Source organism: Portunus trituberculatus, chromosome 17 (assembly GCF_017591435.1).
Source record: "Portunus trituberculatus isolate SZX2019 chromosome 17, ASM1759143v1, whole genome shotgun sequence".
NCBI lineage: Eukaryota > Metazoa > Arthropoda > Malacostraca > Decapoda > Portunidae > Portunus > Portunus trituberculatus.
Window position 1 is genome coordinate 9,496,167 of NC_059271.1, and position 25,000 is coordinate 9,521,166.

Consider the following 25,000-nt stretch of genomic DNA (forward strand, 5'->3'; position numbering starts at 1 on the left):
AGCTCATAACGTAAATAACTTTACGGAAATCGAAGAAAAAAGTAAATATTTTTCAAGCTGCAAAACAAAGAGAATATTCTATTGCATTGTGATTCAAAATACTTCATTCTTTCCGTTCAAGTGTGTGTGTGTGTGTGTGTGTGTGTGTGTGTGTGTGTGTGTGTGTGTGTGTGTGTGTGTGTGTGTGTGTGTGTGTGTGTGTGTGAGTGTGTTTTAAAGTCAAATTTTATTTTTTTCATATCCTGCCTTTTGTAACTTTTCCTGTTTCTATTTATTTCTAAATGTTTCTTAACTTTATTGAATTACGTCATTTTGTCATTAATTCTCTCTCTCTCTCTCTCTCTCTCTCTCTCTCTCTCTCTCTCTCTCTCTCTCTCTCTCTCTCTCTCTCTCTCTCTCTCTCTCTCTCTCTCTCTCTCTCTCTCTCTCTCTCTCTCTCTCTCTCTCTCTCTCTCTCTCTCTCTCTCTCTCTCTCTCTCTCTCTATGTATCTATCTATCTATCTGTCTATCGATCTATGTATCTATCTATCTCTCTCTCCCCCGTGTTCGTATCTCCTCATCTTTGTCCTTTAGTATCAAGTTTTCTGTGTTGTCATACTTTCTTTACAATATTTTCTGACAACATCGTATTTGGAGTGAGTGAAGGGTTAGGAGAAGCAGAGGAGAACATGGATAAGTAAGAATAACAGAAATAGTTGAAGCTGTTAACACAAAAGTGGAATAAAAACGCAGGAAGTAAGAAAAAAGGAGAGAGAGAGAGAGAGAGAGAGAGAGAGAGAGAGAGAGAGATTTTGATAAGAAATATAGGGATAACACAAAGCAAAGGAACTGCATTTTTCTTTCTTTCTTCCCTTACATCTGTCTTACCCCAGTGTTTGCTCACCTTTGTATCCACTTCCTGCTCTTGTCTGTCTCCCGCTCTTTCTGCTTCAACTGCGTAATACAAGGAGGACTATAATTTACATTTTTATACATATATGAATGAATTACTGTATTAATTGCAAGATAAAATAGTAAGGGCTTTACGTTGCATTAGGAGCAATTAACAACAGCTATGTAAAGGAGATTAGTTTGTGAGTCACTGCTGCTTATCTAATGGTCATATTTTCCTTCTCTTCTTATTACTTGTTTTGTTAATATAGAATAGGAAGCCTTTTGTTGAATTGCACAGTGGGAAAGTGTGTGTGTGTGTGTGTGTGTGTGTGTGTGTGTGTGTGTGTGTGTTTCACTGTTTGATCTGCTGCAGTCTCTGACGAGACAGCCAGACGTTACCCTACGGAACGAGCTCAGAGCTCATTATTTCCGATCTTGAGATAGGCCTGAGACCAGGCACACACCACACACCGGGACAACAAGGTCACAACTCCTCGATTTACATCCCGTACCTACTCACTGCTAGGTGAACAGGGGCTACACGTCAAAGGAGACACACCCAAATATATCCACCCGGCCGGGGAATGGAACCCCGGTCCTTTGGCTTGTGAAGCTAGCGCTCTAACCACTGAGCTACCGGGCCGTGTGTGTGTGTGTGTGTGTGTGTGTGTGTGTGTGTGTGTGTGTGTGTGTGTTTACCTAGTTGTATTTACCTAGCTGTAGTTTTACAGGGCCTGGGCTTTATGCTCGTGTAGCCTCGTCTCCATATCTACACTTATCCAATTTTTCTTTAAAACTATGTACACTCTTTGCTGACACCACTTCCTCACTCAAAATGTTCCAAGTCTCAACACATCTTTGCGGGAAACTAAATCTTTTAACATCTCTCAGACATCTTCCCTTCCTTAGTTTCTTACTATGCGATGTTGTGCTTCTAATGTCATATTCTTCTCTCAGGATTAGTTTATCATTATCCACTTGATCCATTCCGTTAATCAATTTATAAACTTGTATCAGATCCCCTCTCTCTCTTCTCTGTTCCAGGGTTGGTAGATCCATAGCTTTTAGTCTCTCCTTATATGTCATCCCTTTGAATTCTGGAATCATTCTTGTAGCCATATTTTGTAGTCTCTCCAATTTCTTTATGTGTTTCTTTTTATGGGGGGTCCACACAACTCCTGCACATTCCAATCTAGGTCTTATTTTAGTACTTATCAATTTCTTTATTATGTGTGTGTGTGTGTGTGTGTGTGTGTGTGTGTGTGTGTGTGTGTGTGTGTGTGTGTGTGTGTGTGTGTGTGTGTGTGTGTGTGTGTGTGTGTGTGTGTATTTTCTAATTGTATCAATCAAACTTCGAGTTGCTGATGTGTATATTATATTTATGATTATGGTAATTAGTGATATAATTAAGGTAACGAACAGTCTGTAGTCTCATTTGTCTTTATAGCATTATTTCATCTCTACTAGAATTTTCTGATAGTTTATCTCCACGTTATTTTCTAGTTTTTTCATAGACATTGTTACAACTCGTCTTTGATCTCACCAAATAGTTAAATAACAGATATATTGTTTACTTGAAATCAAGCGTTTATCTCTTTTCAACTGTACAGTCTGTTCTTAATATTCACTAATTATAAATTTTTGAAATAAATGAGTTTTTTTTATACATGCTCATCGTTATGTTTCATCTTATCACCACTGAAAATATTATCACTAATTATATTCCTACAGAGATGCTTATTCATTCGCCCCAATATATAGAAGACAAACAATATTACACTTATTCCTTAACACGTTAAAAAGGACATTACCTCAAAGTCAGTCAGCATCCTAGATATGAGATTTATTATTATTATCATTATTATTATTGCTATTGTTATTATTATTAATAGTAGTAGTAGTAGTAGTAGTAGTAGTAGTAGGAGTAGTAGTAGTAGTAGTAGTAGTAGTAGTAGTAGTAGTAGTAGTAGTAGTAGCAGCAGTAACAAGAGTAGTAGTAAGAGTAGTAGCAGTAGCAGTAGTAGTAATACTAGCGGCAGTAGTAGAAGTAGTAATAGTAATAATAGTAGTATTGGTAGTAGTAGTAGTACGATTAGTAGTTGTACCAGTAGCATCAACAATAGCTGCAGGAAGCAGTAATGCCAAAACCTAAGATTAGATTTGACAACACATCTCCTCACAAGCCATGTCATTAGGGCGCATAACAAGCTCCTTTCACAGCACCAGCCGAGCACAAGAACAAGATGCAACTTATTCAAATCTAAACTGTGTCCCAGATGTCTTAACTTTCCCACAACCTTTTCTTCCCTTCAGTCCTCCCAAGGCAGGCAGATATTGTCGCTTCTTTGTGTATCATTTGCCTCACTACTGACTGATGCAGACACTGTTTTGCACCGGAGGATTGGCAAAATGTTGCTGTTAATGTGAATCTGTGCTCTCTCTCTCTCTCTCTCTCTCTCTCTCTCTCTCTCTCTCTCTCTCTCTCTCTCTCTCTCTCTCTCTCTCTCTCGTGGCAACCAAAGATGTGATCTTCTGTAGGTCCGCTGGTCAGTGGTACCCAAGGAGACACCAGACCGCCAGACCTCGCTCACTGGCTGGCTAGGATCGTCACTGACTGATTACGCGGAAGCTGGAATATGTCTTGGTGCGACAAGACAATAACATCCCTGGTAACTCTGTGGCCCTTTTGTCACAGGATAAGAAAGGCGAACCTCCAGCCGCCTGCCAGAAAAAAGTTACGTGGAATGGTTTGCAAAGCACTTGATACTCAGGGGAGAAGAAGGAGAAGAAAGGATATGGAGGAGGAAGGCATGGGAACTTGCTTATGTTAAATTAGGTTGAACTCCAGAGTTTTTCATTTTTATTGTCTGCTTATTTTCTTTCATGCTTCGACCGACTTCACTTCCGTCTGTGTTCTTTAGTTTTACAGATGGCAGGTTGATTGATGTGTGTGTGTGTGTGTGTGTGTGTGTGTGTGTGTGTGTGTGTGTGTGTGTGTGTGTGTGTGTGTGTGTGTGTGTGTGTGTGTGTGTGTGCGTGCGCGCGCGTGCTTATCTCTTGAGCCTATTATAGTAGCTGTAGTCTTGTTCCTGGAGGATTGGATGGTCAGGCAGTAAGGTTTTTTTTTTTTTTTTTTTGTGTGTGTGTGTTTTGTGTTTGAGTTTGTGCTTTTGAGATAAATATTTTTTGTCAATCGTTCTTTTGCTCTTAGCCTTGTGATGTTCTCTCTCTTGGTTCAGGTTCACCACATTGCCTTGTGTTCCCGATCGCTGGTTTGCGTGTTGCATAGTGCTTGTTATCGCCCTCTGCTATGCCATTGTGCTAAGGAATGTGTATGATAACGACGTACACTAACCTGTCGCTGTGTCTGTATTTGCAAACATTCATAATCCCTTGTGTGTTTGCACTGAAAGGTCTCTGTGCAGGAGAACACGTTTAAGACAACACTAAAATTTAAAATGTGTCCAGTGTTGCATGACAGTAAGAGTGTGGGAGATCGGGCACAGCCACCTCTTGAGTGTCCTCTTCGGTCCTCCACTGGGTCCATTCGGGTCAGCGGCAGTGACACCCTACTCCCACGGTGACTCAGGATAATGCTGCACTCACCAACACCCTGTCAGTGGCAGCTGTGGAGCTCCCCTCTCCAGCCACTCATGGCCGTGGTGATTAACCCCCCTTGACCCCCTTCCTTCGCCTCTCCGGCAGCCGATGCTCGCCTCCATGTCCTCCAAGGAAGCAGCTAATGAGTACACGTGGGGGCTCGCCAGCCGCAGCTACGGGACTCGACGCCAGACGACCGCCAACCCTCCACGATTTATGGTTAGTGTCGCGACCGTCGCCCCGCCGTGTCCGCGACGGCCCTCAAGCACCACCGGATTTACGCTACGATTCCTGGCCGTCACCACCGGCGGCTGCAGGAGGAGGTGACCAGGACATGGGGCCTCTCTGCGATGGTTTACGACGCGAAGATGCCAGCGGCGGAGGAGCCAAGGGTTAGGGCCAGAGCGAGAGGGCCAGGGGGCGATCCGGTGGGCAGGGTCCCAAGGGGGCAGGCTACTGGGCCCTTGACGTGCCGTGAACGAGGTCGACGAGCCGTAATTTACTTCAGCGTCGTCTTCGCTTGTCTGGAGCAGCTGCTGGCGGAGTGGGCGGCGTTGTGAAGGACCGGCTGAGGGCGATGGGGCGGGATGGGGTCGACCTCTCGGGCGTATGTGAGTGGTGGAGTGAAGCAAGGGAGAGAGAGGATGGGGTGAGGAGGGACGAAAGAGGAGATAAGAAGGTATTGAGTGGAGAAGAGGCCGTTGAAGCAAGGGAGGGTTTGAGATGGTTTGGCTCTAGGTAATGGACGATGATGCTGTGAAGAAGTCGTCCTCGTCGCCCACACTCTTCTCAGGGAAAAAAAAACTCATTACACTGGATGTGTTTCCACTTTCATAACTTGATTACACCTGCTGATACACCTCAGTTCTTGGGTACGACAATGTTCAGCCGAGCACTACGTACACGCTCACTCCTCTCTCTCTCTCTCTCTCTCTCTCTCTCTCTCTCTCTCTCTCTCTCTCACACACACACACACACACACACACACACACACACCGCGTAGTGTAGTGGTTAGCACGCTCGATTCACAATCGAGAGGGTGTGGGTTCGAGTCCCGGGAACCGGCGAGTGAAAATGCCTCGTAATGTGTAGGCATATTCACCTAGCAGCAAATAGGTACGAGATGTAACTCGAGGGGTTGTGGCTTCGCTTTCCCGGTGTGTGGAGTGTGTGTTGTGGTCTCAGTCCTACCCGAAGATTGATTTATGAGCTCTGAGCTCGCTCCGTAATGGGGAAGAGTGACTGGGTGACCAGCAGACGACCGTGGTGAATTACACACACACACACACACACACACACACACACACACACACACACACACACACACACACACACACACACACACACACACACACACACACACACACACACACACACACACACACACACACACACACACACACAAAGGTAGAATACAAATACCAACAAAGAGTAACCGAGTTCGTATGGAAATGGAATACAGGCATGTTTCTTATTGAGTGTGTGTGTGTGTGTGTGTGTGTGTGTGTGTGTGTGTGTGTGTGTGTGTGTGTGAATGCTTTGGCATGTTTTTTTATGGAATTCTTTGTATCACTGTCATCTTTCCATTTAATGTCATCTCTCTCTCTCTCTCTCTCTCTCTCTCTCTCTCTCTCTCTCTCTCTCTCTCTCTCTCTCTCTCTCTCTCTCTCTCTCTCTCTCTCTCTCTCTCTCTCTCTCTCTCTCTCTCTCTCTCTCTCTCTCTCTCTCTCTCTCTCTCTCTCTCTCTCTCTATCACTGTCTGTACTCTCTCTCTTGTTTTAAAAGCAAGAATTACAAGCAATATTATATAATTTCCCCTTTTTCTGACAATTCTCAACTTTTTATGGAGACAGAATAGAAGTAGAACCTTTTTTAATTTCTTTTCTTCTTCCTCTTTCTCCTTCATTTTCCACTACTTTCACCTCGTCCGTTCCTGTTACCTGCCCTTACTCCTTCCTCCGCAATCTTCCTCTCCGTCTCTGTCCCTCTCTCTCCTTTAAAGCCGCCACCTAGATTCACCTACCGCCTTTACCTGCCGTCCTCACTTGTCTAGCGCTGCTGTGACTACCTGACTCGTGAGCAGTTTATTGGATAGAGTTACTAGGATTTTTTTTTTTTTCGTATCACTTTGTCAATATAGAAGTTAGTGTCTTGATTTCTTGTGGCGGTGACAGTGAGGGACTGTGTGTGTGGGAAAGTGACGGAAGAAGTGATAGAGTAAGTGAATAAAATGGGTATGTCTTTTTTTTATAGTTTTTTTTTTATAGTTTTCGATTTCTGGTCTCTCTCTCTCTCTCTCTCTCTCTCTCTCTCTCTCTCTCTCTCTCTCTCTCTCTCTCTCTCTCTCTCTCTCTCTCTCTCTCTCTCTCTCTCTCTCTCTCTCTCTCTCTCTCTCTCTCTCTCTCTCTCTCTCTCTCTCTCTCTCTCTCTCTCTCTGAATCTCTGTGTGTGTGTGTGTGTGTGTGTGTGTGTGTGTGTGTGTGTGTGTGTGTGTGTGTGTGTGTGTGTGTGTGTGTGTGTGTGTGTGTGTGTGTGTGTGTGTGTGTGTGTGTGTGTGTGTGTGTGTGTGTGTGTGTGTGTGTGTGTGTGTGTGTGTGTTCACCACGGTCGTCTACTGGTTACCCAGCCAGCCTTTCCCTTACGGAAAGAACTCAGAGCTCGTAGTGACCGATCTTCAGGTAGGACTGAGACCACATTACACACAACACACACCGGGAAAGCGAGGCCACAACCCCTGGAGATATATCCCGTACCTATTTACTGCTAGGTGAACAGGCGCTACACATTAAGAGGCTTGCACATTTGCCCCGCCGCTTCCCGGGACTCGAACCCAGGCCCTCTCGAATGTGAGTCGAGCGTGCTAACCACTACACTACGTGTGTGTGTGTGTGTGTGTGTGTGTGTGTGTGTGTGTGTGTGTGTGTGTGTGTGTGTGTGTGTGTGTGTGTGTGTGTGTGTGTGTGTGTGTGTGTGTGTGTGTGTGTGTGTGTGTACATATATATGATTAAGTATCTTTGTATGAATTTCTTTGCTTTTATCTCGTATTTGTTGCATAATGAACACACACACACACACACACACACACACACACACACACACACACACACACACACACACACACACCGCGTAGTTTAGTTGTTAGCACGCTCGACTCACAATCGAGGGGCCCGGGTTGAAATTCCGGTAAGCGGCGAGGCAAATGGCCAAGTCTCGTAATGTGTGGCCCCTGTTCACCTAGCAGTAAATAGGTACGGGATGTAATTCGAGGGGTTGTGGTCTCGCTTTCCCGGTGTGTGGTTGTGTCATATAGTCTCAGTCCTACCAGAAGATCGGTCTATGAGCTCTGAACTCGCTCCGTAATGGGGAAGACTGGCTAGGTGACCAGCAGACGACCGAGCAGGTGAATCACACACACACACACAGACAGACACACACACACACACACACACACACACACACACACACACACACACACACACACACACACACACACACACACACACACACACACACACACACACACACACACACACATCATCCAGGTCAGTGTCCGTACCCTGAGGTGTCGGACAGGATAAGCCGTTTGCATCTCCTTTACGGCTCATTTTCAATTTACACTGCAAATGCAAACTGGAAATCGGATATCTGTGAATATATTGGTCACTAAAGAGTCATCGATAAGTGATATCCCTTGAAATGGAATCTAATGTAATCTCGTGAAGAAGGAGGAGGAGGAAGAGGAGGAGGAGGAGAGGGAGGAGGAGGATAAAGTGGAGGAGTTCGGGAGAAGAAATCTGAAAAGAAGAAGGTGAATGAAGAGAATAGTAGGAAATGAGTAATGAAAAGAAAGGGAAATTTGAAAAGAATAATATGAAGGTGAAGGAGAAATAGAGAGAAAAACAATAGTAAAAATGATAGTGTACAATGAGGAGGAAGAGGTAGATGAGGATGAGGATTGAGACGACAAGAACGAAAAGAAGAATAAGAGGAATAATGACAGGATTAAAAGGGAAAGCAGGAGTAAGAATAAACAAAGTTGGAAGAAAGAAGGTTGGGGAAGTGTAGAAATAGACCTGGGAGGAGGAGGAGAAGGAGGAGGACGAATAATAATAACATAAAGATGACAACGTGTGGGATGAGAAAGAGGAGAAAATGGAGGAGGAGGAGGAGGAGGAGGAGGAGAAGTAGGAGGAAGAGGAGAGGGAAAAGGAGTGAGAGAAAGACCAGGAAGCGAAGGGAAGATAGATGAAGATGAAAAGAGAAAGTGTAAAGATGTATTGGAGGAGGAAGAAGAGGATGTGAAGAAAAGGAAAACATCCAAGAAATTATGAGATAGCAAAGGAGGAAGAGATGAAGGAGAAATAGAAGGAGGAGGACAGGAGAAATAGGAGAAGGAGGAGACGAAAAAGAAAGAATAGGTAAACGACAACAGGTGGTTACAAGGAGGAAGAAGTGAAGGAAGATGAGTATGGAAAGGATAGCAAAGAACAAACGAAAATAAATATCAGGAAAATGGGATAACAAGGAGTAAGAAGAAAGAAATGGTAAGGAAGAGGAAGAGCAAGAGAATTATGGATGGAAGGATATAAAAGAAGGAATGAAGGACGAAACTAAAGGTGTAACAAGGGATGAGGAAGGAATGTGAGGAAAATGTTTCGCAATCTTCTCTTTCTTGAATTTCCTCGTCCGTGTTTCAGTGTCTCTCTCTCTCTCTCTCTCTCTCTCTCTCTCTCTCTCTCTCTCTCTCTCTCTCTTCATTGCCTTCCTTTTTTTTTCTATCTATTCTTGTTTTAATTATTTTTTTCTTATTTTTCCATCGTCTTGTTTTAGCTTCCGATTTTCTTTTCGTCGTTATTTTCATGATACATTTTTTTTTGTGACTCATTTTCGTTCAGAGTCTTTCTTTGTTTCAGTTTTTATTTCGTTATTTATTTTATTTTGGTATCTCATAATTCATTGGCTATTTTTCATTTTTTGTTCTTTCTTGCCATCTCCTTTTGAGTGACCGCTTTCCTTTTTTCTTTCTTTGTTATTGTATTTAATTTTGCTTCGTGCTTTATCTTCATTTATATTTGCTAGATGCTTTCCTCTCTCTCTCTCTCTCTCTCTCTCTCTCTCTCTCTCTCTCTCTCTCTCTCTCTCTCTCTCTCTCTCTCTCTCTCTCTCTCTCTCTCTCTCTCTCTCTCACACACACACACACACACACACACACACACACACACACACACACACACACACACACACACACACACACACACACACACACACACACACACACACACACACACACACACACACCATTTTTCACCCTTCCTTCCTTCCTACTCAATTCATCAAATTACAAAGTAATTAAACTTCATATGTTTAAGGCGAATTGCACTTTTCAGACTTTTTCTGTTCCGTTTTAGAAAATTCTCTTATGCCGCTCTAATGATAGTGAGGTATTAAACAATTCTTGACATTATTATTTTTTTCACTTTGTCAGGAGTTGAGTGTTGTTGAATTTTTTTTCTGTCTTCTTTCTAAAATTGCTTGTGAATAACTTTTTCTTTAACCTCAGTTCATTTTAATGTCACTATCTTTCGTGCTTTTTTCTCTTTTTTTTGTCTTTTTCATCTCCTTTGCGCTGATTACCCGGAATTACATTTATCACTTTTATTTTTCCCCAGAATGAATTTCATGCGTCTTTCTTGTTTCCATAAATGTTACTTGATTTTTTTTTATTTATGTTATTTACATTTTTCTCCTGTATTTCGATATAGATGAATAGTTTCCTCTCTCTCTCTCTCTCTCTCTCTCTCTCTCTCTCTCTCTCTCTCTCTCTCTCTCTCTCTCTCTCTCTCTCTCTCTCTCTCTCTCTCTCTCTCTCTCTCTCTCTCTCTCTCTCTCTCTCTCTCTCTCTCTCTCTCTCTCTCTCTCTCTCTCTCTCTCTCTCTCTCTCTCTCTCTCTCTCTCTCTCTCTCTCCTCTACTGCTTTTTCTTCGTCTTCTGTCTCCTATATTTTTCTTACACACGTACCCTTCTTTGTTTTCCCTGCAGAGTAAAAATAATAAGAAAAATACGTATGTATCGTGTATTACCCTCCTGTCCTCGCCACCTGGTAATGTTTTTTTTCCTTCCTTTCTATTTCCAGAGTCGGAAGGAGAGACGTCGAAGGTGGAGGTGGTGGAGGGATACAACGCGTCCCTCCCTTGCTCCATCACCTCGCCTCCTCACGACACAGCGGTGCTCACTCTCTGGTACATTGGCTCCGGGGAGACGCCTGTGTATAGGTACGTACATGTCCTATTATGTTTGCATCTCAAAGGAACAGACTATTTTTTATAAGGCTCTAATTGAAGTTGTACTGGGTTTTTGAGGAGAATTTTTACGGTTTTAGTAACACATTAACAAGATTGATAGTGTTTATAACCAAGGCCTTTTATAACAGTGATGGTGTGATATATAGAAAAGTACAATAGAGTACAATAGAATAAGGACCTTATTAGTGGTAATTGTCAGAACAAAAATGAAGATGTGACGGCTGCAAAGGAGATGATTTGAGGGAAAGACATTATGGGAAAAGTAATGGTGAAGATTAGCGACCTCCTATGAACATGGGAAAGGTTACAGAAGAAGAGGTAATTGTTGACGTTGTTAGTCAGGAACGTGGTGTTCAAATGTTCATAAAAGGAATATGACTAAATAAGTAATCTTCAATATAGTTTCTTTTGGTATATCGAAATTGTAAATGCAAGTTGTTGAAAGACTACTAACGTTGGTCTAATTTGGTTGGTAGAGGATGTGAAGAGTGTTTCTCGAGGTGCTATTGATGAGTAAGACAAAAATTAGCTCTTTGGTCTTTATGACTTTTTGCTTCTTGTGTATGTTGGGTGGCTCTTTTTACGCGTTTGGTTTCCAGATGGTATACAAAATTAACCCGATAAGATCATAGTCGTGCAAAATGAAAGCTATGGTTTGTTGACGTAGTGAGTTGGCCATATGAAACTCTGTTTGTAATGGAATCAGTGTAGTACAATGATCTGGAAATTATTGTATTTTATGTACTGCACCCTCCTAGCAAACTGGAGTTCGATATTGAAGCGCAGAGAACGTTATGTGCAGGCTATGGATTCGCTATTTTCATGATGAGCACGTCTTGCACAATGGGACTCACGCAAGGCATTCAGTATACACGCCGAACACTGGCAAAAGAAACGTTATATACACGTCAACATTGCGTTTCTTGAACGGAACAATGAAATTCGACGTGCAAGGTCCGAACAATGACTGAATACACACCGTGTTCGACGCGTGAGCAGCGTGTGTTCAGCGAGCGCCTACCGGATGAGGACTGTGGTAAGCAAGAATTGTTATCACGCAGAGCACGCCGACAAATTTTGAACATGCTTAAAAATTTTTCCATTTCCCAAAGAGTGAACTGCGTGTGCCGACGAGTTGCGGAGTATTATGATGTGCAAAGAACGAGTGAGAAACGAGTGCGTTGCGTTTTCAACGTGTATCGATGAGTTCCTTTGCGTACCAACACGTAACTCACGCGTCGGAAAACGGGGTATAAATACGAATGTTGCTTCACTTGCATTGCATCTGTTGTAACTGAACCAGCACACGTGAATAAGTAATGTTCTCTGGGAACATTGACCTGCTTATTTTAAAGTAAAGGAAAATAAAGTAAAAGGGAAGTATTTTGAGGTAAAAGAGAGAGAGAGAGAGAGAGAGAGAGAGAGAGAGAGAGAGAGAGAGAGAGAGAGAGAGAGAGAGAGAGAGAGAGAGAGAGAGAGAGAGAGAGAGAGAGAGAGAGAAGGTACAAAGTAAGGAGAAACGAAAGGAGTAGGGGAGGAAAAAAAAAAGAAAGAGGAGGAAGAAGAGGAGGAGGCATCGGCGGCACCAGGTGTAAGGTGAAATGTCAGTAAGAAGTAAAACATGGCCGACTTCCCAGGAAGTTGAAGAAGGAAGTTTCGATTACTTTTCTTTTTGTCTTTTTACTCCAAGTTTTTTTTTTCTTATTCTTTTTCAGCTGACTTAGTACGCGTTAGGTAAAGGGCAAACACACTTACATGAACACCTACACACAGACACACACACACACACACACACACACACACACACACACCGCGTAGTGTAATGGTTAGCACGCTCGACTCACAATCGAGAGGGTCCGGGTTCGAGTTCCGGAAAGCGGCGAGGCAAATGGGCAAGTCTCTTAATGTGTAGCCCCTGTTCACCTAGCAGTAAATAGGTACGGGATGTAACTCGAGGGGTTGTGGTCTCGCTTTCCCGGTGTGTGGAGTGTGTTGTGGTCTCAGTCTTACCCGAAGATCAGTCTATGAGCTCTGAGCTCTCTCCGTAATGGAGAAGACTGGCTGGGTGACCAGGAGGCGACCGTGGTGAATTACATAGACACACACACACACACACACACACACACACACACACACACAAAACGAGCCTGTTTTTTTTTCTTGTGTAGGTTTGAGTGAGGAATTCTATAATAACAGTAGTAGTAAAATAATAATAATAATAATTATAATGTTGATAATAATAATAATAATGATAATAATAATAATAATGATAACAATAATAACAATAATAATGTTAATAATAATAATGATAATAGTAATGATAGTAATAATAATAATATTAATAATAATAATAATAATAATAATAATAATAATAATAAATAATAATAATAATAATACTGATAATAATGATACAAATAATAATAATAATAATAATAATAATAATAATAATAATAATAATAATAATAATAATAATAACGGTAATGATAAAAACAATCAATCTCCGTCCTCTGAACCCTATATACATTGCCAGCCGCCTCAGAAAAGCCTATCTTATTTTATAATATTATGATATTATTGTTATGCTTTTTAAAGTCAGTTTGTAGAGCGAGTCTATGATGAGGACAAAAAAGAAGCAGCGTCCTGTATCCTCAAAACTGTGTGTTCTTTGCTTTCTGCCTCAATAGACTTGTTTATAATGGTGTGTCCCAGCAACATTACACTTCAGCTCCTCTCCGTCGGTGGCATCAGGGAAGGTATTGGAAGTCATCCACTTTCCTAACAAAAGAAAGAACAGGAAGAGATATTTTCTTTGAGGTTTCCGGATACTGAGGAAATCTAGGTCATCATATTTTTTTTTTCTTTTTCTGCATTCTTAACATTTATTTCCCTTTCTTTATTGTTTCTTTCCCAAGGAGAAATAGGGGAGTGGTGTTGCTGATAATGATGATGGTCGTGGTGTTGTTGCCGTGAGAGATGATGCCACAAGAACACATGTATGCTGCTTATAGAAAAAAAAAAAAAACAAGCGAGAATAAAGGACAGGAACAAAGAGGGAGAGAAAAAGAGAGACAGATAACGGAGGAATGTGCGTATAAAGAATAATTAATAAAGAATTAATGGAAAGGAGAGAATCATATTTGTTCATGTGGTAAAATTAGATATGAATTAATGGAAATGCGGTGGCTAGAGAGAGAGAGAGAGAGAGAGAGAGAGAGGAGGATATACAACCATAAACCTAAAAACATAATTCTAAACATACATCAATTACTCCTCTCGATCCACACAAGTGCAAAAAAAGGAAAAATATAACCTAATCAGTCTATAGCTATGAGTTGCCAGTTCATGTTCCACGACACACACCTTTAATTAATGCCGCATGGTGTGTCTCTGGAAGTCTTGGGTCGACAGACTGGGCCGGCCAATGTGCATTTTTTAAGATTATATAATGAATGTAATAAATTGTATTTTCTTAGAACGATTACTTGGTTAGTTACTCATCGACTTATTGGCATACTTATTTTCTTACTACTTTCCTACTACATACTTGAAAAATATAAATATAGAACATCAGATGAGGCATAAAAAATATATATAAGAACTCTATTTACTTAAGATAGGAATATGCAAAACCAAGACAATAAAGCTTTACTGAAATCAAAACTAAGTGAAATGAAAAACTGGTTAAAAGAAAAAAAAAACATAGATCCATTACCTAAGAGTACAAATCTACACACACACACACACACATAGATGAATAAATAAACCATGAACAGGAAATAAAAAAAAAGATATGTACATTAATTAGCTGAGTCACCCCAAAAGATACACACCAGCACCAAAGTAAATCATGGTCTGTGGATGAAATATAAAACAGAAGGTGTAAATAAATCAACAAGTAAAAATGAAGGTGAACTGAATACCTGAGTCAGCAAAAAGAAAAAGAAAAAGAAAAAATCCACAACACAGACAGTCACCAAAATAAAGCATGAACAACGACTAGAAAATTAATGAACGCAAATCAGTTACCGAATTCATCAAAGTCCACACAAACGCAAGAAAATAAAAACATATATATACACAAATAAATAAAATAGATAAATAAATAAATAACATCACCTAAAACAAAATAAATCCATTCAAAACTATATTACCAAAGTCGCCAATACGTAAACACCAGAAGTAAATCACCAACAATGAATAAAACTAACAAAAATAAAAACCCATCCGGAAAATACAATAATAATGAAGTCTGCAATAATGAGGTGGACCGCGGCAGGAAGCGAGGGACATCCTAACAAAGATAAATAGAGAAGCTTGTAATTATTCATGGCGGGAATATTTCATTTATCAAAGTCAGGTAGCAAAAGTGAATTTCAGTCGGGGCAAAATCCGAATATTAATGGATTATTATATCATTTATTTGCGTGCGGGTGTGCGTGGGAGTGCAGGAGCGCTGGTCAGAGTGTAAATGTAATGAGTGGCACGGGAGAAGGAAGAAACACATGGTGGGAGTTATGAGTTAGTTCAGCTTGTCTATACTACAAATTAAGTATTGTGGGGAGGGAGAGACAGACGTATCGTGGAGAGAGAGAGAGAGAGAGAGAGAGAGAGAGAGAGAGAGAGAGAGAGAGAGAGAGAGAGAGAGAGAGAGAGAGAGAGAGAGAGAGTGTGTGTGTGTGTGTGTGTGTGTGTGTGTGTGTGTGTGTGTGTGTGTGTGTGTGTGTTTGAGTAATAAAAAGCCAGACAGACAAGAAAGAAAGGTAAAAGTCAGATATAATTAGAAAAAGAGAAAAAGAAGAAAAAGAAAAAGAGAAAAAAAAAACTAATAATTGAAATATTTCAAAGCAAGAGCAAGGAAATAGATCCGGTTCGTTTCTAATTTATAACCAACGTCTCTCTCTCTCTCTCTCTCTCTCTCTCTCTCTCTCTCTCTCTCTCTCTCTCTCTCTCTCTCTCTCTCTCTTTTTGTATGTATATATAAACGAAACTAAAACTGTTGCCCCTGTGTTTATTTCCTCGCGGGAATTAAAAAGAAAATTGAAAGAGTTTAAACATTTAAAACTAGCAAGGGGAAAAAAAAAGTTGACATTTTATTTGGAATACTTGAAACGCAAGGTAAATAAATATAAACTTTGAGGGAAAGCATTTTTATTCCACCTGAACTGACACGGCTAGGTTATTTAGAGAAATTAAGGGCAAGCAGGGATACGTTGGAGAGAGAGAGAGAGAGAGAGAGAGAGAGAGAGAGAGAGAGAGAGAGAGAGAGAGAGAGAGAAAAGAGTAAAGAGCACCAAATGTTGATGAAAATGAATGTAAAAGGAAAAAAAAAAAAGTTAAAATGAATAGACGGAAATGAAACGAAGAATTATAAACAGCTGGTGGAAACTGTAGGAATGGTGAGTGAGAAAAAAGTAAAGGAAATTGAAGACATGCAAGGAAGGGAAGTCAGGAGTTAAAAGGAGAAGGGAAAGAGTGACAATAGTGAGAAGACAAGTAATATTAAAGGCAATAGAAGGAGAAAAAAATAGAGAGAGAGAGAGAGAGAGAGAGAGAGAGAGAGAGAGAGAGAGAGAGAGAGAGAGAGAGAGAGAGAGAAAGCTGATTGGAGGACAAGTAACTAATAGTTGTGATGACAGAGTAGGGAAGGAGTAACTGTAATAATGAAAGGGGAAAATGGTTGTTTTGATTACGGCAAGGAATAAAGAGAGAGAGAGAGAGAGAGAGAGAGAGAGAGAGAGAGAGAGAGAGAGAGAAAATGAGAAAGGACAATGATCACCCTCACCGCCTCTTGGGAAATTCATTCTGTGACAAGATGCTCTTTGATGATCACCGAAGGCTTCTCTTAATGTTCAGTCTCCTTTTCTTTTGGAACGGAATAGAGAGAAGAGGAGGAAAGATATGGAAAAATAAATATACGCCGTATTAGTTCAATATACAGTATAGTTGACAGTTAGATAAGATGATAACTTGGAAAAATATGGAAAAAAATATAAATGAGAGAAGAAAATATTATGTTGCAATTGTATGTCATTTGAATTGAATAAATGATAATCACTCTGGAAGATAATTGGAAAGGGGAGAGAAGATCGGAGAGAAGGAAAGAATATGCGACATTTGAATTACCTTAATAGTAGATTCGTTGTGTAAGAGGATAACTAGAAATATGAGAAAATAGACCAGGAAAAGAAGAGCTGCACGCCATTTGAATTGAATAATAGTAATACGATAGATAATACGCCAATTAGAAAAAAAAGAAGCGAGTAGATAAGAAAACTATATTATTTGAGTTGAATGGATAGTAGATTTGTAAGATACGAAATCGATTAGAAAAAATGTAGAAGAAAGAAGAAAAGGAAAAATTACATGAGAACTATATAATTCTTGGTAGTCGAACGTCAAAAGGTTAGATAATCAGAGAGAAAACTATACGAGTGTCTTTTTACTTTGGTACATGAAATGCGTTTGGAGAGAGAGAAGAAAGAGCTTATAAATTATATTTGATATCAGTTTTGAGACGGAGATGTCGAGTGTAGGTTCCTTACATTAAAGGATCGCAAGAGCTTTAAGAAAAGGAACATTTTGAGATGGATACAAAAAATAGCGTTGAAAGGACGTCAGGGATCAGATGCCTGGAAAGGGACGTAATAAATATATTCAGGTCGAGAGAGAGAGAGAGAGAGAGAGAGAGACCGAGAGACGTGTAGCCGTCCAAAAGATGACTGACAAACTGGTTTATATGTTATCATTCACGTGTATAGATTCAGTGACACACTTTTGATGAACACCAAACCAAAGCAATTCTCGCCTGTCACAATCACCTGTCGGGGAAAAAAAATATATATGATGCCACTTTGTTCCATCCATGTCACCAACAGGACTCTCAAGGATTATTTCTCCCTTCCTTCCCTGTCCTTTATCTATTTTATATCCTATTTGGTGAAGTTTTTATTTTTTCTTTTTTTTCCATTTTTGTCATCTCCTATCCATAATTTCTATTTTTTTCCCTCCTTGGTTCAATAGTTCGCCTCTTTTCAACGTCTCCTTTTTTTCTTGTATCCTTCTTTTTGGTATATTTTTCTTCCCCGCCAATTCCTCTTCTAATATCTTTATGCTTCGTAAATTATTTCTGATTGAATGATTCGCTTGCTCTTTTTCTTTTTTTCTCCTTTTTCTTCTTTGATCATTCTTGTTTTACACTCAATTTGGTACGATCTATATTTTTTCACAGCCTTTTTTTATTTTTTTTTGTTTGTTTCTTGGTTGATATTCTTTTCTCCCTCTCATTAATTATTTTTCAGTCGTTTATTTTTTGTTATCGTCCATCATTCTTCATTTAATTATATTTTAATCATTCGTCACCTTATCGAAAGAAACCATTACACTTTTCCTCATTTTTTCTTCGTTCCTTATCTCAAGCATTCCAATTACGATGACTTTCTTTATATGCTTAGACCTTCCTTCAAATCTTTTCACACTTTCTTCCGTTTTTTCAACATTCCTTCTATTAGTTTTTATCTTCGTCCTACTTCAACTATTTTTTTTCACCTGTTTTTACCTTTTTCACCTCCCTTCCTTACCTTCTTTCTCACATTTTATAATTCCATCCTTCTCCTCACTCCCATCATCACCTTTCTTCATCCTTTGCTTTATTATCCCTTCCTTCCACATATTATTTTTTTCTTCCACCTCTTTAATCTACATCTTTCCTTCCTTCCCTCCTTCCCTCCCTCCTTCCTTTTCGAATTTCTTCTCCGTCATTCTTTAACGTCCCTTCCTTCGTTCACCTCCCTCATTCTTTCCTTGTTTCCTTGCCTCCATCTATCCTTATCTTTCACCCCGCTTCCCTTCTCTCACACCAGCCCCTTCTTATCTCCCTCCTCGACTTTCTCCTATATTTTCATCCATTAATTCTCACTTTTCCTTCTCGTCTTACCTCTCTTTTGTGCCTTCCTTTCTCTTTTTCACCCTCTCCTCTGTGTCTCTTTCATCTTTCTCCTGCTTTATCCCTTATCTCAAATTTGCTTCATTTTACCCTTTGCTAGTCCCTCTCCCCTCCTTTCCTTTATCCTGCATTCCATTTATTTCTCCATCGTAAAAAGTTTCCCACTCTCTCTCTCTCTCTCTCTCTCTCTCTCTCTCTCTCTCTCTCTCTCTCTCTCTCTCTCTCTCTCTCTCTCTCTCTCTCTCTCTCTCTCTCTCTCTCTCTCTCTCTCTCTCTCTCTCTTCAGAACTCCCCTGCACTTCAGAATTTGACGTGTAATTCAGTCATTCGTGTATGTACGTGACTGTTTTAATAGAGAACGCTTGCAAATCAACGCACGTACATGAGGGAAAAATCACACACACACACACACACACACACACACACACACACACACACACACACACACACACACACGAGGTATCAGTCAGTAATATGCAACGGGGCGATACAATTAGGCGAAGCAGTGACCGTGGTGCAAAGGTGTCATCATTGCACCAATTCGTCTAGACAAGTTAGGCCATAGCGCGCTGCAGTGACGGGTTGACGGGGCTTGGGGGCCTGGGGAGGAGGGGAGAAGAAGAGAGAGAAAAATAGAGGGAAATTCGCCTATCTGTGTATTGTGATCCGAAGCGTGACCTGATTCCTGGTTCCCGCTTGTCTGCCTTTTTATTGTTGTTGTTTTTATTTTGTCTTAGATTAGCAATTCAGGTTACTGGATCTTGATTATTCGTCACTTGCCATAGCAGTTGTTGTTGTTGCTGTTGTTGGTGGTGTTGGTGGTGTGGTGTTGCTGTTGGTATGTTTGTTCATCATAGTTTTATTGTTATGTTTTTTTTTTATTATCTTTTCGTTGCTCGTGTTCATCCTATATCAGCAATTCGAGGTCACATGCAATGTCATCATATTCCCTGTCCTTTCATGTCATTATCATCGTAACAGTTGTTGCTGTTGTTATTATTATTGTTGTTGTTTTTGTTGTTATTGCAGCTGTTGTCAGTGCTGTATCCGTTCATCATAATTTTGTTGTTACTTGTTTATTACGTGGTGTCGTTACTCGTGTTGATGATGGCGGGTCATTAGCGGCGCCGATGAGGGCATCACTCAGCGGGGCGGCGCTGCGTGACGGACGGCCTGGAGGTAGTGGGAGGCACGCCGCCCTCCACCTGCCACCCGCCCGCCGCCCGCCGTCCCGGGAGGTGTTTGTCACGGAGGCCACGACGCTCAACTCGTAAATCCCGGTAGCTCGACGTTTACTTGCGTTCACTCGCAGTTAAACTCACCGCGGCCACGCAGGTTGGTGAGAATGTGGAACACTTTGCCACTGCATCCCTTACCCACTCCAATAATCTCTACACCCGTGCCCACCATCGTCAGTCCTATGTATTTCAACCTCCACCAACGTCAGTCATTCTTACCTGTTCTTGCTATATCACCTTTATTCATACCCACTCCTCAAAGATCATATTTACTTCTGTCACTTCCTGTTCCATTACCATTATTTCAATGCACTCCTGTCCAAATATCTTTATACTCGTAACTACTCTTGCACCACCATTACTTTATCTTAACGATCTAAAACTAATACCTATACACTCCTGCCTATTTCTTCCCTTTAATGAATATACTCTCTCTCTCTCTCTCTCTCTCTCTCTCTCTCTCTCTCTCTCTCTCTCTCTCTCTCTCTCTCTCTCTCTCTCTCTCTCTCTCTCTCTCTCTCTCTCTCTCTCTCTCTCTCTCTCTTCCCACGAACACCTTTACCTATCCGTTCCTTGCCAGCTCTCCTCCTCTCCGTCATTGTATAAACCATGTATAATTCCGTATCAATATCAGCTTGGATAGTGGAGGGCATTGTACCTTTCTCCAGGTTTTACTGCGTTACTTTTCTTCGTCTACACATAAAGGATTGAAGCGTAATGTATTAATCTCCCATTGTCATTCATACCTGATGATGAACCGAACTCGAATTTACGGTGTTAGAATATAGATACCATTTCATTATGCATCTCCATCTCCTCCTCCACTACGTTAAAGCCTTCCACGCAAGAGAGAGAGAGAGAGAGAGAGAGAGAGAGAGAGAGAGAGAGAGAGAGAGAGAGAGAGAGAGAGTGTGTGTTTTATTTATTTAATCATTTACATTACTTATTAAACCTATTTAATTATTCAGACATGACATACTCCCGAGGCATCAGTTCAAAGGGACACAACGCCAATGCCTTACCACGACCATGCCTCTTCTCCCTCCTAAGCCGCATCCCTCACCATCCCTCGCCTCTCTCGTCCTCTCCCGGTCTCACCCTTGTCATCCAGCCCTTTCCACCTCCCTCCAGTCCTCCCCATACTTCCCTTAGGTATATTTTCATCGCACGCTTTAGTTCACCCAATAAATCCTTAAAATCCATATACATCCATCAAATCCAGATCCCGCCCCCTCCTCCTCCACCTCCTCTTCCTCCTCCTCTTCTTCTTTTTCCTCCTCCTCCTCCTCCTCCTCCTCCTCCTCCTCCTCCTCTCTTGTGTTGCATTAAAAATAATAAATAAATGAATGTCCGGACGCCTCCCAATGAAAGTTTTTAATTCGAGGGAGAGAAAATTTATGGAATCGCTCCAAACACAAACTCCTGGGAGGACAAGTTTCGTAGCGAGCGTTAAACTTTCGGTAAACGTTCAATTTTCATGCACGCATCCTCCACCGTCACCGCCACCGCCACCGCCACCGGCAAGCAAACGTTTGCGTGTGTGCATGATGCCTCAGAGTATCTCCCCAAACGAAATGAAGCAAAAAAGAAGATGAAAGAAAGAGAAAGAGGCAGATAGATAAATAGATCACCAAAAATTATAATGACAGGGATTATTTTTCTTCTTATTCTTTTACTATTCATATCTGACCTGCAGGGAGACATTTTTCTAAAGGGAAGGACATTGACCACTTTGGGGAGATAAAAGCGAGTGATGTATCGGGATGTGTTCGTATCCTGTAGTACAAGTACGAAACAAATGGCTGCAATTCCGGTTTTTTTTTCTCTCTCTCTCTCTCTCTCTCTCTCTCTCTCTCTCTCTCTCTCTCTCTCTCTCTCTCTCTCTCTCTCTCTCTCTCTCTCTCTCTCTCTCTCTCTCTCTCTCTCTCTCTCTCTCTCTCTCTCTCTCTCTCTCTCTCTCTCTCTCTCTCTCTCTCTCTCTCTCTCTCTCTCTCTCTCTCATTATCTCATATGCTTTACCGCTACTTTGAGGTTGATGAGAGAGAGAGAGAGAGAGAGAGAGAGAGAGAGAGAGAGAGAGAGAGAGAGAGAGAAAAATCTCCCTTTTCAAATCTTTACCAATTCTCTTTCCCTCTTTTTCCATCTCCACCTACATCGATTCTGTCATTATCACCCACTTCCATTCCTCCTCTTCGTCGTCCAGTTGTAGCCTGCCAGTTAGCCAGCTAGTATCCTTTCTTGTTGTCGTGTCCCCAACCCCATCACCTTCTCTACCTCCTTGTCGTAGAATAATAACTTAGAATAAGAAAAATGATCTCCAGACATCACAATTAACCCCACGAGTAATGGTTTTAAGAGCTGAATCTAATTTCTCTATCTGAACTCAAACTAAAATGGGCTTGTGATTTTTTTTAAATAAGTTAAAGGGTTTCACAAAAATTTTGACCTGAAATCTTAACACTCAACCACTGTAATGCTACTATAAAAATGGATTAGAAAATAATAGTTAAGGAATTACTAAAAAATGAAATAATTTTCCTTCTGCAATTTTATAAATATATGGAATTAAATTTCATTAATTGACATTGACCAAGTTACTCTTGATTCATTAAAAACCCTTCTTGAGTATTAAAAAAAACGAATCCTCGATTGTCATTGTTCATGTCTGAAAAATATTTGATGGAGGTATACTTAACTAGGGAAGAGAAACATTTATTATGCAGAAAAAAAATTAACCTTATTTAGGCCAGCGTCTACTGGAGTGATACGAGGGTGGGAATGACCCTTCTTTTGTGCTAACCTCTCACTCGCACTAATAATGATAAAAGAATAGTTATTCAAACAGCCTGATAAAGGCCTTAAGACCATTCGCTGTTTGGACTTCATTTGTATTCCTTTGTTTACCTCCTCCTTCTCCTCCTCCTCTTCCTTCTCCTCCTCTTCCTCATCCGCCTCTTCCTTATTCTCCTTCTCCTCCTCCTCCTCCTCCTCCTCCTCCTCCTCCTCCTCCTCCTCCTCCTCCTCCTCCTCCTCCTCCTCCTCCTCCTTCCCCACCACTACCACTGCCACCACCAACTTGTCTCCCTCCTCTTCCTCCTTCACCTCGTCTCCCTTTCCCCCCTTTACCCTTTCCAACACTCAGGGTGAGGTTGTGACCATGAATATTCCCCGCCAGGCGAGAGTCGGACCAATTTCATCCATTCTCGACCTCCTTCAGCCATTATCAGTCGCCGTTCGCAACCATTTCCACCAACTTTCGGTCATTCTCAGTCGCCTTCACCCTCGCTGCTCCTTACTTCTCAACATCACAACTCGCAGATGGCGCCGGTCCTCCTTAGTCAGCCTCCTCGGCCCCATTTCAACCTCCCAACCGCCTCACAGCCTTCTCGCAACACGCAGCTCCACGCACAAGAAAGAGCGAAAAAGAGGGAGTGAACCTAGCCGATCTTGCTAAGCTTCTGTGTGGTTCTGATTCCTATGAGATCGAACGCTAATCTCACTACAGATGAAATAGATGTAATATTTTGATTTTGTTTTAACGTGTCTATTTTTGTATCGAGTTCTGTCTAGTGTTGCGAAATGATGTAATAAATGAAAAGAGAGAATAAGATAATGAATATTTTAAGTAGAATAATAATATCCGATTAAATCATTATGTAAAGAAGAACTAAAGTAAAAAAGTTAAAAGATATTCGTCTCTAGTAAGTAAACAAGTTTCAAGATAATATACCGTTTCGTTAGGTCTCCGCGCAGTTCAGATTTGTGCTTGAAATAATTCCAATCTAAGAGGAGGATGAAATAAGAATAATATTTTTCATATTGCGTTGTCTTTTTTCAAGGTGATGGTTTGACGAAATGGTGTTATGTACTTTTTTGACTTCCGTATGAAATAATCAGATTATTTCATAGCAGTAATTTGAATTAAGATTTTTATAGACAACTGTAGAAATGCTATTAATAGGCCATATAATTAGAACACTGGACTTAACTTGAAATGAGGTATAGATTTTTTTATTTCTTGAGAGAGAGAGAGAGAGAGAGAGAGAGAGAGAGAGAGAGAGAGAGAGAGAGAGAGAGAGAGAGAGAGAGAGAGAGAGAGAGAGAGAGAGAGAGAGACCTAAGCCCTTAAATGAAGTTTTCCTTTTTTATTCAAGCAGCAGTGGCATAGTAGTGAACACAGCTGCCTTGCAAGTACTTGACCAATTTGATTATCGATGAATTCCGAAGTGAACGAAAGTGTCATGTAGTGTTATATGAAATCAATAAAGTGTTTGTAATTAAAAACTGTCTATAACAGGGTTTCTTAACTTGGGGTTCCAGAACCCACAGGGGTTCACAACAAGATTTCCAGGGATACTTATATATGACTGATCTAATAATATCCTTTGCAGTACCATTGCAAATTGAGTTAGTGCCAGTCACCAAATTAATATTATGTTTGATGTCAGAGTACTGTTGGTTCTTGTAGATGATCTTAGATGGCTAATCTGTTAATATCCTTTGCAGTACCATTCCATACTAAGTTAGTGTCAGTCACTGAATTAACATTTAGTTCGATGTCAGATTACTGAGAGATCGGGTAGATGGTCTTATAACTCATAGGGGTTCCTAACATGAAAAATGTTGAAAACCCCTGATATATAACAATGAAAATATGTTAAGAGATTAGAAAATATGTCATTCGTTACCTCCTCTTTTTCTGTCATTCTCATCTTCTTATTACTTCTCTCCTCCTCCGTTTCTTCCTCCTCCTTATTAACGCCTATCGTGCTTTCCTCGTATCTTCAATCTTTCAGTCTATGTCTACTCAATCCCGCTCTTTGCTTTCCACCTTGAACGTTCCGTTTCTTTCAATCACTTCCTGACTCTCGCCTTCAGCTCCTCGTTTTCTGCCCCATTTTTTCTACCTTAGTCCCCCTCTCACTCAGCATCATTCACTTTCCCCTCGCTCTCCTTCCTCTCGCTCATCCAGACCTCCAACCCTTGAGGTCCTCCTATCTTAAACACCTGCTTTTCCTCAAACTCAGCCATCATCTCCAGTCTT

The 25,000-nt window shown here is 40.9% G+C and overlaps 1 protein-coding gene across 3 annotated transcripts in view; it reads left to right on the top strand.

Moving 5' to 3' along the window:
• LOC123505018 (hemicentin-1-like) overlaps positions 1-25,000 on the top strand; it is a 579,315-nt gene that overhangs the window by 391,287 nt on the left and 163,028 nt on the right. For all 3 annotated transcript variants that reach the window (XM_045256028.1, XM_045256029.1, XM_045256030.1), the window contains one exon: positions 10,608-10,746. In XM_045256028.1, the coding sequence (XP_045111963.1) occupies positions 10,608-10,746 (139 nt within the window). The remainder of the gene's footprint in view (positions 1-10,607; positions 10,747-25,000) is intronic.